Source organism: Merops nubicus, unplaced genomic scaffold, assembly GCF_000691845.1.
Source record: "Merops nubicus isolate BGI_N331 unplaced genomic scaffold, ASM69184v1 scaffold5490, whole genome shotgun sequence".
Taxonomy (NCBI): Eukaryota; Metazoa; Chordata; class Aves; order Coraciiformes; family Meropidae; genus Merops; species Merops nubicus.
The window spans coordinates 7,545-23,604 of record NW_008583433.1 but is presented as its reverse complement, the minus strand read 5'-3'; the positions used below and the strand labels follow the sequence as shown (position 1 = coordinate 23,604).

At 39.5% G+C, this 16,060-nt stretch overlaps 1 protein-coding gene across 1 annotated transcript in view; it reads right to left on the bottom strand.

Moving 5' to 3' along the window:
* Positions 1-1,512: 1,512 nt before the first annotated feature.
* LOC103773218 (tau-tubulin kinase 2-like) overlaps positions 1,513-16,060 on the bottom strand; it is a 17,735-nt gene continuing 3,187 nt past the window's right edge. Inside the window, exons 2-3 of the mRNA XM_008940581.1 lie at positions 2,954-4,224; positions 1,513-1,981 (exon numbers count right to left, since the gene is read on the bottom strand). Coding sequence (XP_008938829.1) covers positions 1,513-1,981; positions 2,954-4,224 — 1,740 coding nt within the window. The remainder of the gene's footprint in view (positions 1,982-2,953; positions 4,225-16,060) is intronic.

Sequence of the window (16,060 nt, the reverse complement as noted above, 5' to 3'; positions counted from 1 at the left end):
AAGCACGCGGGTGCGGCCGCCCCCTGAGCCCCCCGTGCCCCCCGGGAGGGCTGGGGGAGCTGCTGCACCCCGCAGGCTTGGGCTCCCACGGGCTACTAGCCTGACCCACTGCTCTCAGCTGAGTATTGCAAAAGGTGCTGTACCGCTACGGTCCCTACAGAGGTCCTGCAGAGCAAGAGAGGTTATTCAGTAACGACCAAACAACGCCGGAGGAATCGGACACCGTGGACTTCACTGACAGACAACGAGGCTTGGCTATCAAAAACCATTTGGGCAAGAGAATTATAAGAATCCAGTGTAAAAAATATCTCTTGATTTTTTTCTGTATAATTTTTGGGCTAATATTCTTACCTTGTTTTTGTAAGGGTGTTAAGTGTATTTCTGTCACCTATAACCTACCGAGTTCACGAACTAGACAATATCTCCTCATCTCTGTCTCATCTTTCATGTCTTTATAAAACAAATGACCAAAAAAGCAAATCTTGATTGGTAAACATCTGTGCACAGTAAGATCAGTGGTTGAAGTGATCCCTAACTAATAGAAACACAAAAGCCAGCAACAACAATGGTTCTTTTTGCTGTTGAGTTAAAGGGAAAAAGGGACTTCTGTGGTCTAACTTATTTTCTAACTTACATTGCAACGTATTGTTAATCTGCAGCGTTCAATGAAGTCAGACATCTCCCTCCTTTTGTTTTCTAGGCTTTTCCAAATTCTACTGAACATGGTTTGAAGAACCCCACTATGATTCCCCAAAAAATCATATGATACAGAACTGAGCATTAGGTTCTTGGATCCTAATTAGTACTCCACAAATCTCTAAAGACTATAGCTATAAAAACATCTTGGCAAATGTTAATATTAATTTTTTTAAATGCCACCAGTCTCAAGAAGGGGCAAGGTATATGATATTTCCTTAGGTAAAAAAATCTGTGCCATGGTAGACAGGGGACAAGATGAGCGACTCAGAGATGTGTGGAGCTCAAAGTGGAAGAGACTTACAGGGTAGAAATACCATCGTCTTCTAAATTGTGTGCTTTTTTAAAATGGCAAAGACGTGCTCAAGCAGCACTTACCTCATTTTGGGAATAACTCTTTCAGGTTTTCTTACATACTCCGTGAGTATGTAAGGTCTTAAATAATTAGGCCAGATCTTCTAGTCAGGTAAACTAAAAACATAGAAATAAATACCCTTTGGAAACACTCACCTTAAAGATATTTTTTACTCTAAATACATTGCACCTTTTTGACTATCTAGTCATTCTTATCCTGGCCAATACGTCCCCTCTCACAGATCTGCTTGCTGCCTGCTCTTGGGCAATGCCTGGCCACTTATTTACACAGTATGCTTTCTCATGAATAGTTTATGATGCTTACTTTCTGTAAAAAGCGCAGATTCAACACTGTGGTTTTTTTTTAAATATACTTTTTTTGATTAGTTTTTTTAAATACACAGTACACAGACAAAACATGCATCAGTTTTAGGAGGCTTTATACCTGTCAAGGCCCAGTTCCTATCTGCTAAGCTTAGTGGTTGATTTGCTCTTTCCTGTGGGAGTCTTAGTGTTTGGGGAATGGTGGAAGGAACTGCCAGATCCTTTTGGACCATTCTTGCTTGGTTTGTTGCAGCAGTGCTCTTGTTGGCAGGATCTCCTAGAAGATGAGGAGCCTGAATGGCTAGGAGGTGATTTACTCCTCCCAAGATGTGGGGATGAACTCCTCTGATCATGATGGGGTCTCCCAGCCCGGGATGGAGAAGAACTGGCAGTACGGGGTAAAGAGGAGCTCCTGGGGGAGGCACTGGGACTCCGTCGGGGGATGACAGGACTTTTGGGTGGCGTTTTTGGACTATGTGGAGATCCTGGGCTCTTACACTGGGTAGAACTCCTCGGTCTCTGAGATCCGTTCTGTAGGATTTGAGCCAGACGAGAGATAAGATCCGAGTCCGAGCTGCTACTCTCTAGGACTCTGCATCTGCGGAACCTTCAGAAGGAAGGAAGAAAGATTATTTCTGTTCCCATCTATTCACTTAAGTTCATACAGAAACACAGTATCACTAGAAACTAGGGATGAGATTATACTGTAGACAGGACACCTGGAGCTGAACTGTAAGGTAGAGGTGTCTGGATCTAGGTTTTGGCTTCTGTGCTGTTCAGACCAACACAGTATTTACGTTTGTCTGAACTCACTCACATAAACAGCCTAAGTGTTTACAGGATAACTGAAATTTCCTGGTGATGATGGAAAAAGTGCACTGAAGAACAGTGCTGATCACCTCCTCAGCTTTGGAGGGGTACATCCATTCCCACACACCACCAATACTCAATTTGAAGGGATCACAAAGCACAGCACAGCTTCCTTCAGAGGATTTCTCACTACTCTATCAAAATTCTCCTTAGCTTGGTAATGTAGGCACTAAAGAAACTAGATCATGGTTGTCTGTATATAGAATTGGCAAGGGATGGCTTCTAGAATTCACTCTGCTCTCCCTTAGCTAGTTGTTTTTACATAGCCATGATCTGAGCATAGCTAACTCAATATTCTCCAAACCTGAATACTTAAAAAGTCTACAATAAGGAGAATTTAGTTTTCAACGAGGCTGGACATGACAGATCCTATTGGTATCTCTGGGTTTGTGAACAATCAACAGTTCCACAAAAAGTGACCCCACTTTAAAAAACAAGTGTAAAGAGTTATAATTGGCATGTTTCAAAATATTAAATACACTTCTACTGATGTATAAGGTTTAACAGTGAAAGAGGCTCATTCTTGTGTAACAGCTTTTCCTCATTCATTCTCCAACAGCATAAGACTCCTCAGAGAACTGAAGCCCAGCATTCTTCTAAACTTAGGTAAAAGATGGAATTTCTACAGGATTATATACTGCATAGGAACTGTAGTCTAGCTCAAATCCATTTTCAACTCAAAAGCCTATTTCTATTTTCTCTGCATTACCTAGTTTCTGCCCTAGTTCTAGCAGGTGGTTTTCCTGGTGGTGGCCGAGGAAAGAACAGAGCTGAACTTGAATTGGTGACTTGATCCATGGTTGCCCAGGACACCGGCCTTGGAATCTTGCTTTTTCTGGACTGAGGGCTGCTTGGAGATAAAGAGCTATCTTCTGTCTGCTTGCTGAAATGAGAGTCCAGTGTCAATCTAGAAAATGAGGATAAGACATCATCCTCAGAAAACGGTACTGGAGCAGGAGCCATTTTTTCCTCCAGTGACTTATCAGAGGCACTTGAGAGGTCACCAAGGAAAGATTTGAGCTGTTTCTTTTCCATAAGTAGTCTGACCAAGTCTGTCTGATGGGCCTTTTTTAGAAGAAGTTTTTCCTTTGCTGAAACAGGAGAAGAAGAGTCTGACGTTGAGTCTATCTCTTGTGCTAAAACTGGGATTCGGCTCTGCCTGAATACAAAAGGAGATTTAACTAAGTCCCTCCTAGATCGATGAGAATTCTCATTTTCTGAAATGCAGTGGACTAACTCCCCATTTCTGGGAGCACTTTTCTCTTTTTTGTCCTCCTGGTGCAAAAAAGTAGTAAGGGCCACTTGGTGGCATTTCAAGTCTTGGATATGGACTTCTTCCTTATTAGAATGAAAACCATTTTCCTGAACTGGTGCTATTTTACTTCCCTGTCTATTCACATGGGGGCTGTTGAGTTTTGAGGGAGAAAATTGTGACGGTTTAGGTGCTATGGATTTCAGAACCTCATCTTGATTTGGCACCAAAGAGATGGGCCTTGGCTTTGATTCTTCAGCAGCTTCGGTATTCATTAGAGGTTCTTCCTCTGCAGATTTTGAGTTTTCTGGCAACCAATTCTTTTCTTTGCTTAACATTTCAATAGGGTCCTCAGAAACCACGGGAACTCTTTCTTCCTCAGCCTCCTCTACAGGAATATTTTCAAGTTCCTTCTCTTCCTGTATCCCACCATGTTGTTCAGGTGGGTCCTTTTGGCCACAGTCCAGGATGTTGGCACATTCTTTGACAAGTCCTTCCTTGTCAAGCACCTCTTGGCTGATATTAAGTACCAAATCTGGTCTGCTGGCACTAGCTGGAAGTGAGTCTTCTGTCACAACCAAACCTGGCAAACTTTCCTTTGGAGAGGAAAGTTCCACGCTGTGTTCCACAGATTGAGCATCCTGCTCTCTTTTCTCTAGCTGGTGGCCATAATGAAAGCTCTCTGAAGCAGACTGTGTGGATGCCACTGAAGGTCTGGGTATTGTTACCTGCATTGGAAAATTAGAGAAGGAAAAGGTGATAAACTCAGGAATGTTATACAGATAACATTCTTTAAAGAGCATTTTATATTCCATGTCTTCAAGACACATTATACAATGATTCCTGTGAATCATAATGTTCAAATAATGCTTAACTTAATAATTTACATCCACATAATTAAAAAACAAAAACACCCAGCAACTTTACCATCCTGAGACAGAAATGTGTAGCAGGCAAAACCAAACAATCTCAGTGGGAAATGCTGCAGTTACCAAGTAACCCTCCTGGAAATGAAATCTAGCCTAACAGGAAGGCTTGTATTTATTCTGCATTAGTTTGAACACTCTTAGAAAAAGTCATATATAAACGTAAAATCTTTAACAAGTACACAACAATATTTTTAGACAAATACAGAAGACAACACAGAGAGGTCCAGATTCAGGAATGGACTTATTTAAGCAGAATTTAGATACTTTGTTAACAAAACAATTAACAAAAAAACATTATTTATGTAATTAAATACACTCATACCCATAATATCTACAATTTGTCCAGAAAAAAACTTTTCTAAGTACCCAAGTCTTACCTATTACCTTCCCTATAGATGCTTATACCTTGTTTTAACTAAGCAACCTGGTTAGAACATCTCCTTAGCTAAGGTCATTAAGAGCTTCATAAACTAAATATTCACACATCTAAATCCCCTAACAAGTCTAATCCAACAGATGCACTTAAAGTACTCCTAAAACTTATGTCTAGTATTGAGTCAGAGACCCACTGACAACCTGGTTATGAGGAAGGTGAATGGTTATGATAAAGGTGAGACTGCACACACAGCTGAAACAGGGACAGGTGTCCTGGGGGGATACAGGGTCACTGCCCAGTTACACAGGGATAAAGTCAGGAAGGCCAAGGTGCAGCTAGAGCTGAACTTGGCAAGGGACACAAAGAAAAATAAAAAGGCATTCTCTAAGTATCTCAATCAGAAAACAAAGGTCAAAGGCGGTGTACCCCCCTGGTGATACACAATGGTGAATTAGTTACAGCAGATGAGGAGAAGGCTGAGGTACTCTACTCAAGAACTTCTTTGCCTCAGTTTTCACCGGTAACCTCTCTACTCACAGCCCTCAATTGGTGGCCCACAGGACAAGGGCCTGGTAGACAAAGTCCCTCCCACTGTAAGCAAGGACAAGGTTCATGACTACCTGAGGAACCTGAACATAAACAAGTCCATGTGACCTGATGGGGTGGATCCCAGAGTATTGAAGGAACTGGCTGATGCAGTTGCTGAGCCACTCTCCATAATGTTCGAGAAGTCGTGGCAGTCAGGTGAAGTCCCTAGTGACTGGAAAAAGGGTAACATCATAGCCACCTTTAAAACAGGTAAAAAAGAAGACTCTGGGAACCACTGACCTGTCAGCTTCACCTCTGTGCCTGGGAAGATCATGGAACAGATCCTCCTAGAAGAATGCTAAGGCACATGGAGGACAGGGAGGTGATCCTAGGTAGTCAGCATGGATTCACTAGGGGTAGGTCCTGCCTGACCAACCTAGTGGCCTTCTATAAAGAAGTGACCATATCAGTTGACAAGGGAAGATCTATGGATGCCATCATGGACTTCTGCAAGGCCTTTGACACCACCCCCCATAACACCCTAAACTCTAAATTGGGGAATTATGGGTTCGATGGGTGGACTGTTCAGTGGATAAAGAACTGGCTGGATGGTCACATCCAGAGAATGACGGTCAATGGCTTGATGTTCAGATAGAGGATGGTGACAAGTGGTGTCTCTCAGGGGTCTGTGCTGGGACCAGTGTTGCTTAATATCTTCACTGATTATATTGATAGCAGCACTGAGCACACCCTCAGCAAGCCCATGGATGATACCAAGCTGGGCAGCACAGCTGATATGCCAGAGGGACAGGATACCATCCAGAGGCACCTGGACAGGCTGAAGATGTGGGCCAGATGAACCTTATGAGGTTCAACAAGGTCAAGTGTAGGGTCCTGTATCTGGGCTGGGACAACCAGATATACTATCACCTATACTGATAGTATAGGCTGGGAGAGGATCTACTGGAGAGCAGTCCTGTGGAAAGGGACTTGGGAGTGCTGGTGGATGAAAAACTGGACATGAGCCACCAATGTGCAATTGCAGCTCAGAAGGCCGATCGCATCCTGGGCTGCATCAAAAGAACTGTGGCCAGCAGATGGAGAGAGGTGATTCTGCCCTGGTGAGACCTCATCTGGAATAGTGTGTCCAGTTCTGGAGCCCCCAGCACAAGAAGGATATAGACATATTGGAGCATGTCCAGAGGAGAGACACCAAAATGATCAAGGGATTGAAGCACCTCTCGTACGAAGACAGGCTGAGAGAGTTGGGGCTGTTCAGTCTGGAGAAGAGAAGGCTCTGAGGGGACCTTGTAGTGACCTTCCAGTACCTGAAGTGGCCTACATGAAGGTGGGGGAAGGTCTATTCAACAAGGATTTGTAATGATAGGACAAGGAGTAATGGTTTTAAACTAGGAAAGAATAGACTTAGACTCAATATTAGAAAAAAAATTTCTTTAATATAATAGTAATAGATCACTGGAATGGGCTGCCCAGAGAGGTAGTGGAGGCCCCAACCCTGGAGTCATTGAAGGTCAGGCTTGATAGGGCCCTGGGCGACCTGACCTAGGCAGAGATGTCCCTGCTTGTGTAGGGACGTTGGACCAAATGACCTCTACAGGTCCCTTCCAGCCTAAAACATTCTATGATTCTATGATTTTGTGATGAGTGCTGCCTCTAGTACACAGCTTAATTGCTAAAGCACATGTCCAAGAAATGGGAAACCTAAATTCTGTGAAGAGGAGTCCTAGATTCTGGTTTATGCATATTGAATCATTTGCTATAAACGCTTTTCTCTACACAATTAGAGAGTTCAGCTCCTTTTTGTGTTCTACTCCTTAGCCTCCAGATTTTGACACAGTTGGAGTCTGTAATTACCCAACAGAAGGTGGAAGACTGGAGTCTGGGTTTGGACACGAAGACTTTTTTGATGCACTGATGCTAGAAGAGACAACTCAGCAGTAGCCTATTTCCAGCATTGTCAGGAGTCTGCTCTGTTACAAGACAGACTTCACTTGACATTGTTATATAAATTATAGATGCTGCTGACCTTACTGGGCTTTTGCAAGAGCTAGTACATTGGCACTACTGGGTGGTAGAGACCAACCTCACCTGTCAGGACCTGTAACAATTTATACTGTGTACTGAAACTTCACAAATACAGAACAACTCTCCAACATAAGGAATGGGAACTGACAGGGAAGGAGATATAGTCAGATTTCCCATGACAGTATAATAGCTCCATTGAAATTCAGATTTATTGGGGTTTTTTTTACATTTTCTTCATAGTCCTGTATAACAGAATTTCCATCATTATGGCTGCATATTTACCTCCATGAAACACACCATTCAATGGGTATTATAAACTGTTCACTAGAACAAAACATAGAACACAAATCACAGGCATGAAACTGAATTAAAGAGAGGACAATTATTTATGTTAAAGAAAATATATTCTGAACCCCTCTAATTTGCCTAATGCAGTTTTTGGACCTTAGTCTAAAAATGTGGAATCATATTCTTGAGAAATTTGAAATAAAATTAGAAGAAAAATATTTTTTTTTTATTTTATAAGTAGGATTTGCTACTAGGCTACAGAAAGTGGTATTTTTCACTGGGGGGGGAAGAGCAGAAATGTAAGATAATTGAACTCATTTTCCCAAGTAGATCTAAGCTGTAGCATCTTCCCCAAGTTGAGATTTATTGAAATAGAGGAAAAAGAAAAAAAAAAAAAAAAAAAAAAAAAAAAAAAAAAAAGGAAGAAAAAACCAAATCAACCAACCAACCCACTGAGACCTGCAGCAAGAGGCTACTTCTTGTCTCCTTGCTAATTTGTTTACAAGTTCAGGCCAACTCAGTTCTTTCGTGCTCACTGAATTAAAATGGTACATTGAGAAACAAACTGAAGTTACTTAGTTCTGGTGAAACAGTCCTCCTCACCTCCTCTTACTCTCAGTCTGGGTTCTCTCCTCTGAAAGAAACACTACTTCCCTTTTGAGTTAGAGAAGTCTTTCAAAGCTTTCTCATGAGAGAATCCAAGCACATGAGCTCAGCTACAGAAAGAACAGAGGAAATTGAATTTTTTTAAAAGGTACCTTTCCATGATTAGGTCAATTAGTACCTAAATATTGAGTGTTCAACTAAAATAGTGCAGCAAGAATTCTGCACAGAAAGGAAAAGGGACAAAACTGGATAAAAAAAAAAAAAAAAAAAAAAAAAAAAAAGAAGGGTCTAGAAAACAGGGCAGCTACCCCATAGGTTTCCATACATCTCTAAGAAGTTGCTTTGAGGGAACACATCTCCAGGTATCATGCATGGAAGGCCTTGCTTTCATATGACAGAGGAACGTATTTTGGTCTGTCACACAAAAATCATCAGATCCATTAGAAATTCTCTGCTACAAGCTGAGTAAGAGTGGGTTCAGGAAATTTTAATTCAGTACTATCTTTAGAAGAGCAGGTTCAGATTTCAGAGAGATTACTTGGACATTTGCTGTCTGCTCAGCTTTGTCTCAAGCTTGTTTCAAAGCCTTGTTCTCCATGGCTGCAGTCAACATTTGCAAAGTAAGGAAATCTGGTAAAACATTTTTTTGCAAACTTTTCACTTGATGAGCTACTCTGGTTGTCAATTCAAATAACCCAAGAATCAAAGCCACAGAGTTGTTTTCATTGTATCTGAAGAAGGATGGCTTCCTTTAGAATAGAATGGTTCTGGTCTCTTTTCAATTTTCAGAGGTAAGACAACCTTAGTTATTTGCTTTTAGGAGGATATTTATCTTCTTGGTACATTTCCAGAAGGGCTGCAATTGCATTTAAATCCTCCTTTGCTCAAATACGTTTACATAGAAACTCCATGTTCCATGTGATCTCTCTCTCATATGTCAATTCTTTGTTAGGTGATTTCTGATCTGAAATATATGAAATTTCTGATCTGAAATTTATGTATGTATCACTTTCTTGATTTGTATTCACTAACAAACAAAAGTTTGTTTTCTCAGATGTTCAAAAAGCCTCTTATTAGTCTTCTCAAAGCACGAGAATTACATTATATCCCTGTTGGGCTTGACATTTCACCTATATATGCAAGAAATTTAAATGCATAGTCATGCAGAAGTGCCTTTCATGCAAGGCTTGCTACAACTTCAGGTGCAGCTTTGAGAAAGAAACCAAAAAGCAAGGCCAATTTAGAAAAAAACTAATCTTGGAACGTGTGTGAGAAAACAGAACTTGTACAGAACTGAATCACAGAACAGTTTGGGTTAGAAAGGACCTTAAAGACCTTCCAGTTTCAGCCCCCCTGCCATGAGCAGGGAAACAAATGCTTTCATTTGGAAGAACTTGGATGTAATACTCAATTACAAAGAAACAGAAGAAGCTTGTGGATGATCCTTCTAGAGGGTCCTTTTAAGATTTATTTGGGTAAAGCATGATCTTCTTTACAAGGCTGGCTACTACAGATAGTTTCATGATTCACACTACACAGGTTTCTAAGTAAAAAGATTGGAATAAGTTCTGAATCACTTAAAACAATTAAAAACAAAATATACATAATCATGTAGCCTTAATTATCCCATAAATAGCCTTCTTACTTTCTTGTTTGTGAAACCTTGCAAGACAGAAGTCATAATTAAGGAGTCTGAGGAGGTCTGATCCTAAGACATGCAAAACGCACCAATTTAAATTATCTTTTAGTCTAATTCAGGGAGACAGCAATCTCAGGGTTGCTCAATACATATCTACTTACATAACAAATAATACATGGCCTAATATTTAAAAAACTCATCATAATCATAAATAATCCTCATACTTTTTTTCTGTCACCAATTAAAATATTATTCTCTGAGATTTCCATGGCTAATCATGTCAGTTTTGTGAAACACTGAACCTGAGGAACAAAGATTACAATGTGATGTGGGCAATTCATCAAAGTAGAAAAAAATGAGGGGAATATAATTTAAAATGCTGCCTCTCAGCTCACTATGATAATCAGTTTCTAACACTATCTACCCGATTATCACAGTCCCTATACTTCAATAGAAATTATGTGATATAGCAGATTATTAAAAATGGCCAAGACAATACACGGAACAAAGAATTTGAGGTTCTCCTTTCATTCATAAATATCTGAACTAATTATTACTCCTACAGTCTCAAATCCTTTGGCTTTCCATAAATACTTTCTTAATTGCTTTCAGATTTATCACATTAGCACTTGACCGAGACGAGAAATTAGACTGCCTTTTCTTCAAGAAACTTTACAGGATGGTGAGTGGGACGTTAAGAAGGAAAAAGAACAAAATAACAACAACATAAATATCTCTTCGACATCATCTAGGACATCTGACAAACTTTCCTTCCTTTAAACTTTTGACAGGCTGCAATAGCAAGTGATATGCTTGTGCATGTTTACAGCAGAGGAGTGAAATATTGAGTTTTGGTCTACAGAGTAAGTCTGAAAGATCCAAAGGTGTGAATATGGATCGCTGTACAATACCAGCAGGTAAAAATCTGACCTTTCAGCAATAGCTTCTTCCCTCCACTCACGCTGCCTGCTACTTCTGCAAGCATGTCAAGTGCTGTCAGGACTTCAGGAGTCTCAGAAACATAATGTACAGATCTGTTGTTCAGCTAATCCTGTCATTATTTGAAACTTCTCACATTAATAAGCTGTTATCCTATTACTTGGCATTCTGAAGACACTTATATATGCTTCTGCAAAGAAATGTGAACTGCAGTTTGTATAAAAGCATAAAGGGTGTGTTAGAACACTGCCCTACAACTTATTGCATCATTGTTGCATGAATAAACACATCTTACATCTCTGTGGACAGCTCACCTAGCTTAATGTTCAGAACAGCCTTCCCTCCTTTTCAAAGTCTTCCCTACCTACTGCTATCATCCCATTCCTACTGATTTTTTTTTTTTAACAGTCTAATCCTTTATATCCCTTACATTGCCCTCCCAGATTAGATTCACAGTGGGAAAGAAGTTAAATATAATTAACTACAGATTTATTAGACTACATTGTCTACTTCTACAGATGGACTAACATGAGGATAAACAGGAGCCATATACGGCTGCAGTTCACGGTGTTATGGACATCAGACCAGAGACGACTGTCAGTGTTGATACTGAATCCTTTTCAGCAGTACCATGTATAAGGTACTGCAAATATTCCAGGCATTTGTAGGAACTGGTCCTCCAGGATACTGCCTTCTATTGTTAAACACACACATGTGACAGGCCCTAGTCCTAAGGAGATGTAACATATGACGTCTTACTTGCATCTATCTGAAAAAACCAGCATGTTGCTCACCACAGCTCTTCAGATATATTCTTTCTGCTATTCTATAATGCTAACTTTTGCATCAATTTATATGGAGGTTGCATGAAAAAGGATGAGGATAGAATGCAGAACTGCAAATGTACAAGACAATTGTGTTTTCATATTCTGTGTTTTTCATATTCATAATATAATAGGTATCTATTGAGGATAAAGAACATATAGATCTGTGTATACAGTCATTCTAATCATGACTTAATTTCAGTATTCCTTAAATATCTTCCCTTTTCAGTTATTCCTATGCTACTTACCAAGTAGACTTTTTTTGTTCTAACACAAACCCATATCCTCAAACATCCAATACATTTTTTGCTCTAAAGGCAGTATTTTTAATTGCTTTTTTAGAGAATTAATGTCACTGTAGTAAGTGGCTAATTAGTTCAGTAACATGACTAAAACAAGTACTCATTTAATTTAAAACTTCTCTATAATGCATATTGAAGAATATGCATTATTGAAGAATATTCTTGGAATTTACTTATATTGTTGGAGAACTGGGAAGCAGTGGTGTTACAGACTATTCTTCTAACGTAACGCTGACACAATACTCCTGTCTTACACTCCTATTAAAAATGGGCTGCTATTGTAGTATTTTTCTTGAATTCCACAGAGCAAGTCTTTTTCTAACAAAGAAAGCAGGAATTTGCCTTATTCAGAGACAGCAACTTAAGCCCATTTCATCTTCCTACCTCATGCTATTATTTCTGTCTTTACAGAAACTGAACTCCTACCTTGCCATGGTTACCTAGTCACAAAAGATCTAGAGATTCAGAACTATTTTCAGAAGCTTGGCCACTTGGAGTCTTTTTCCTCCAGAAAGCTGGAAACTACCAGTTCCATGAGGACTGTGATTTCAGTAACAAAGCCAGTGAGTTCATATCAAATAGCACAATACGTTCAGCATTTCTCAATCTAGATCTTATAAAACATTTCTCTAATAATGTTCTTCTCTCAAGTAACAAGTGATAGGACAAGAGGAAACGGCCTCAAGTTGTAGAAGGGAAAGTTTAGGTGAAAATTTCTTTGCTGAAAGGGTTGCCAAGCATTGCAACATGCTGCCCAGGGAAGTGGTAGAGACACCATCCCTGGAGGTGTCTGGAAGTCATGCAGATGTGGTGCTTAGTGCACGGCTTAGCAGTGGACTGGGTAGAGTTAGGTTAATGGTTGGACACAATGACCTTTTCCAACCAAAAGGATTCTGTGATTGTAATAGGATGTGAGTTAGCTCTCCGTGGGAAGCTATGCTCGAGTACACTTCAGGACTGTGCTGCTCAAGTGCACTTAGGTACTCAGTTAAGAAGCAAAATAAACCGCTAAAAAATAGAAGGTTCCCCCTCTAACAGAGGACACATTAAGTACAAAATGACATTTTTTAATTAATGGTGTAACCATTTTTGGTATCTAAAATGCAGCTAAAGTATTTTCACAGCTATTATTATCATCACTAATAATGATGTAAGCATCTTTAAGCAAACCTTACTTTGTATCAGCAGATAGCTGTGAAAAAATAAATTTGTATTTGTCATATTTTATATTTTTTTCTTACTTTAGAAATATTTTTTACTACTTTTGAAGGATCTTTTGAAATTAAGCTCTATATCAGTATCTTTCCTACTGAGAGAATATCTTCAATTTTCAGAAACAATAAAAACACAGGCTAACACTTCCTCAGGAAAACCTTGAACTCTCATTGTCAAAGCCACATTAGACCTTCTTACTAAGGACTAGTACTTTCTTTTCATCTTTGCAACATTGATTTGAAATGCTCTATCCTATACCCAAGTCTAATCCAAGTAAATTTTCTTTGTCATGAAGAGAAGACATAAACAGAGACTCTCAATCACATAAAAACTGCTTTTATGCATAATAGCAGTGCAGTCTGGCTACTACTGCATAGATTAATTCTGAATATTCTTCTCGAACACATCAATTCCAGTAAAAGGTCATCACAAAGTATCAAGTGATTCATACATAAGATCTGTCTTAATACCCATGTGCAGATTTCTAATACATTGATTTTTTTTCTGTTTATATCTGATTCCTGTCAGCCACTGTCTAAATCTAGGTTACTGCTGTGCTATATTTATGCTTCAGTTGTGCTATTTACACAACATTTTGGGGGGAAGGGAAGGTAAAAGTAACTTTTGTATTCAAACAGCAACAGTAAAAACAAACAAACAAACAAAACAACAACACAACACCCTCTAACAAAACATTACAAGAAAACAAACCAGGATTGAGTCTTCCTGACTTATGATCCTCCAGTCAGACAGTGAATCCACTCATCTGTATGCTCTAATAAATGAAATCCAGTTCTACCCAGTTATAAGATTGGTACTACATTGGCACATGCTGCCCACAGTTGTGTTACACTACAAGAATCTATGAACACTTAAATTTCCATGGATGAGGCAAACATACCAGAACTGGTGAAACCATGCAAGTATAATTTTAATCCAAATTCTAGTTTCAGCAGACTTAAAATTACAGTACCACGTCCACTTTAATTTTCAAGCTTAAAAGCCAGATTAAATTTTCTTACATCTCTCCTCAGAATTGTCAGGATCTGTTTGAAAGCATTATGAGTTCTCATGCCCACAGTGCACTACCATCAACAGTAGTTGCAAATCACATAAAGAACTACTTCTTTTAGTTTGCTTACAACCATGCTTAATAGATATCCTTGAGAGAAGATGGACCTAGAGATAAGAATCTTGTCTATATTAAAGGTCTTTCTCTTTTCTTACTATGCTTTTTTAATATATTCTCTCCTCTGCACACAGAGTTTTATAGTCACAAAGTCTGCAGAGAAAAGGATACAATTAAAATCAGCTTATCTTTTAAAAACAAAAGCCTAAAACTTTTAGCAGCCTGTTATGTTACACAGGTTTGCCTCTGTGAACAGGAGTGATGATAAAGGTACAGCTCAGCTCCATGAATTAGTTACAACACAGCTGATTCCATCCAAGCACTCAAGTGATCTACAGTCTAATGCTTTTTGCCACTTAGGTGTTTAAGCTCCTTAAAAATGCCTACAAGGGCACTACCAGTTTATTCTGCCTCTGTTTGGGTTGCTAGCCTGGTATTAAGAACAGATACACCAATAAGGTAACAGCACTTCAGCCAGTTTGTGAGGTCTCTACATACATGGAGCGTGTCCAAAGAAGGGCAGCAAAGCTGGTGAAGGGTCTAGAAAATAAGTCCTGTGAGGAGTGGCTGAGGGAACTGGGGCTGTTCAGCCTGAAGGTTGAGGGGAGACCTTATCACTCTCTACAACTACCTGAAAAGAGGCTGTAGTGATGTGGGGGCTGGTCTCTTCTCCCAGGTAACTAGTGATAGGACAAGAAGAAATGGCCTCAAGTTGTCCCAAGGGAGGTTTAGATTAGATATTAAGAAAAAGGGTTATAAAACATTGGAATAGGCTGCCCATAGAAGTGGTGGAGTCACCATCCTTGGAGGTATTTAAAAATTAACAGTTATTAACAATTACCCTGATATGAATGATATAGTATAGCTTCTCCTCATTTTCCTGAGTTAAGATCAATCTTTGCTGTGTATTAAACAGTTCCAGTAGCTATGAGCTGGACTAACTCCTTGAAATTTCTACCTTGATTAAAACCAATGTTGTAAATTGTCCATACATTGTCCCTTGGCACAACTTGAGGCCATTTCCTCTTGCCCTATCACTTGTTACTTGGGAGAAGAGACCGGCCCCCACCTCACTACAATCTCTTTTCAGGTAGTTGTAGAGAGCAATAAGGTATTAGCAGCCTCTTGGGAAAAACCTAACTTAAACCTCATGTTGAGTTTCTATCAGGATAGGGCACAGGGGGGCAAAGCAATTCTGTAAGCCCTGAAGTCAGAACCCTTTTTGATGCAGTCAAATTTAACCATGGCAGCAGTGAAGAAACCAGACCCACTGAGACAGAAAAGCTTTTCCCTCTTTTCCTTCCAGGACACATCTATTTTATAATGTACCATCTCTTGAAACTGAACTTCTGAAGAGGATTTTGGACACATATGCCCATGCCTGACATTTTTAATGGACAGGTACAATGCTAAACCAGACTTTTAACTAGCTGAGTTCTAAGGCAGTCCTAATGCTTGTGACAACTTCAAGCTGATGCCACTGAAAAACTGAAAAGAATTTTAAAAAACACTTTAACAACAGAGGAGTGTCTTTGGGGTTTTGTTCATTTGTGGCTTTAGAAGGGATTGTTAAATGTGAAAACCAACGTAAAGGTTCATCTCTTGCTATTGCAGATTAGTGAAACCTGCCAAAATCAGTTCATAAAAAATGGCAAACTTTACAACATTTACATGCACTCCTGGCTCATAAACCTCAAACATCTGAAATAAAATTACAATTATAAGGGATATGCATTCTTTCCC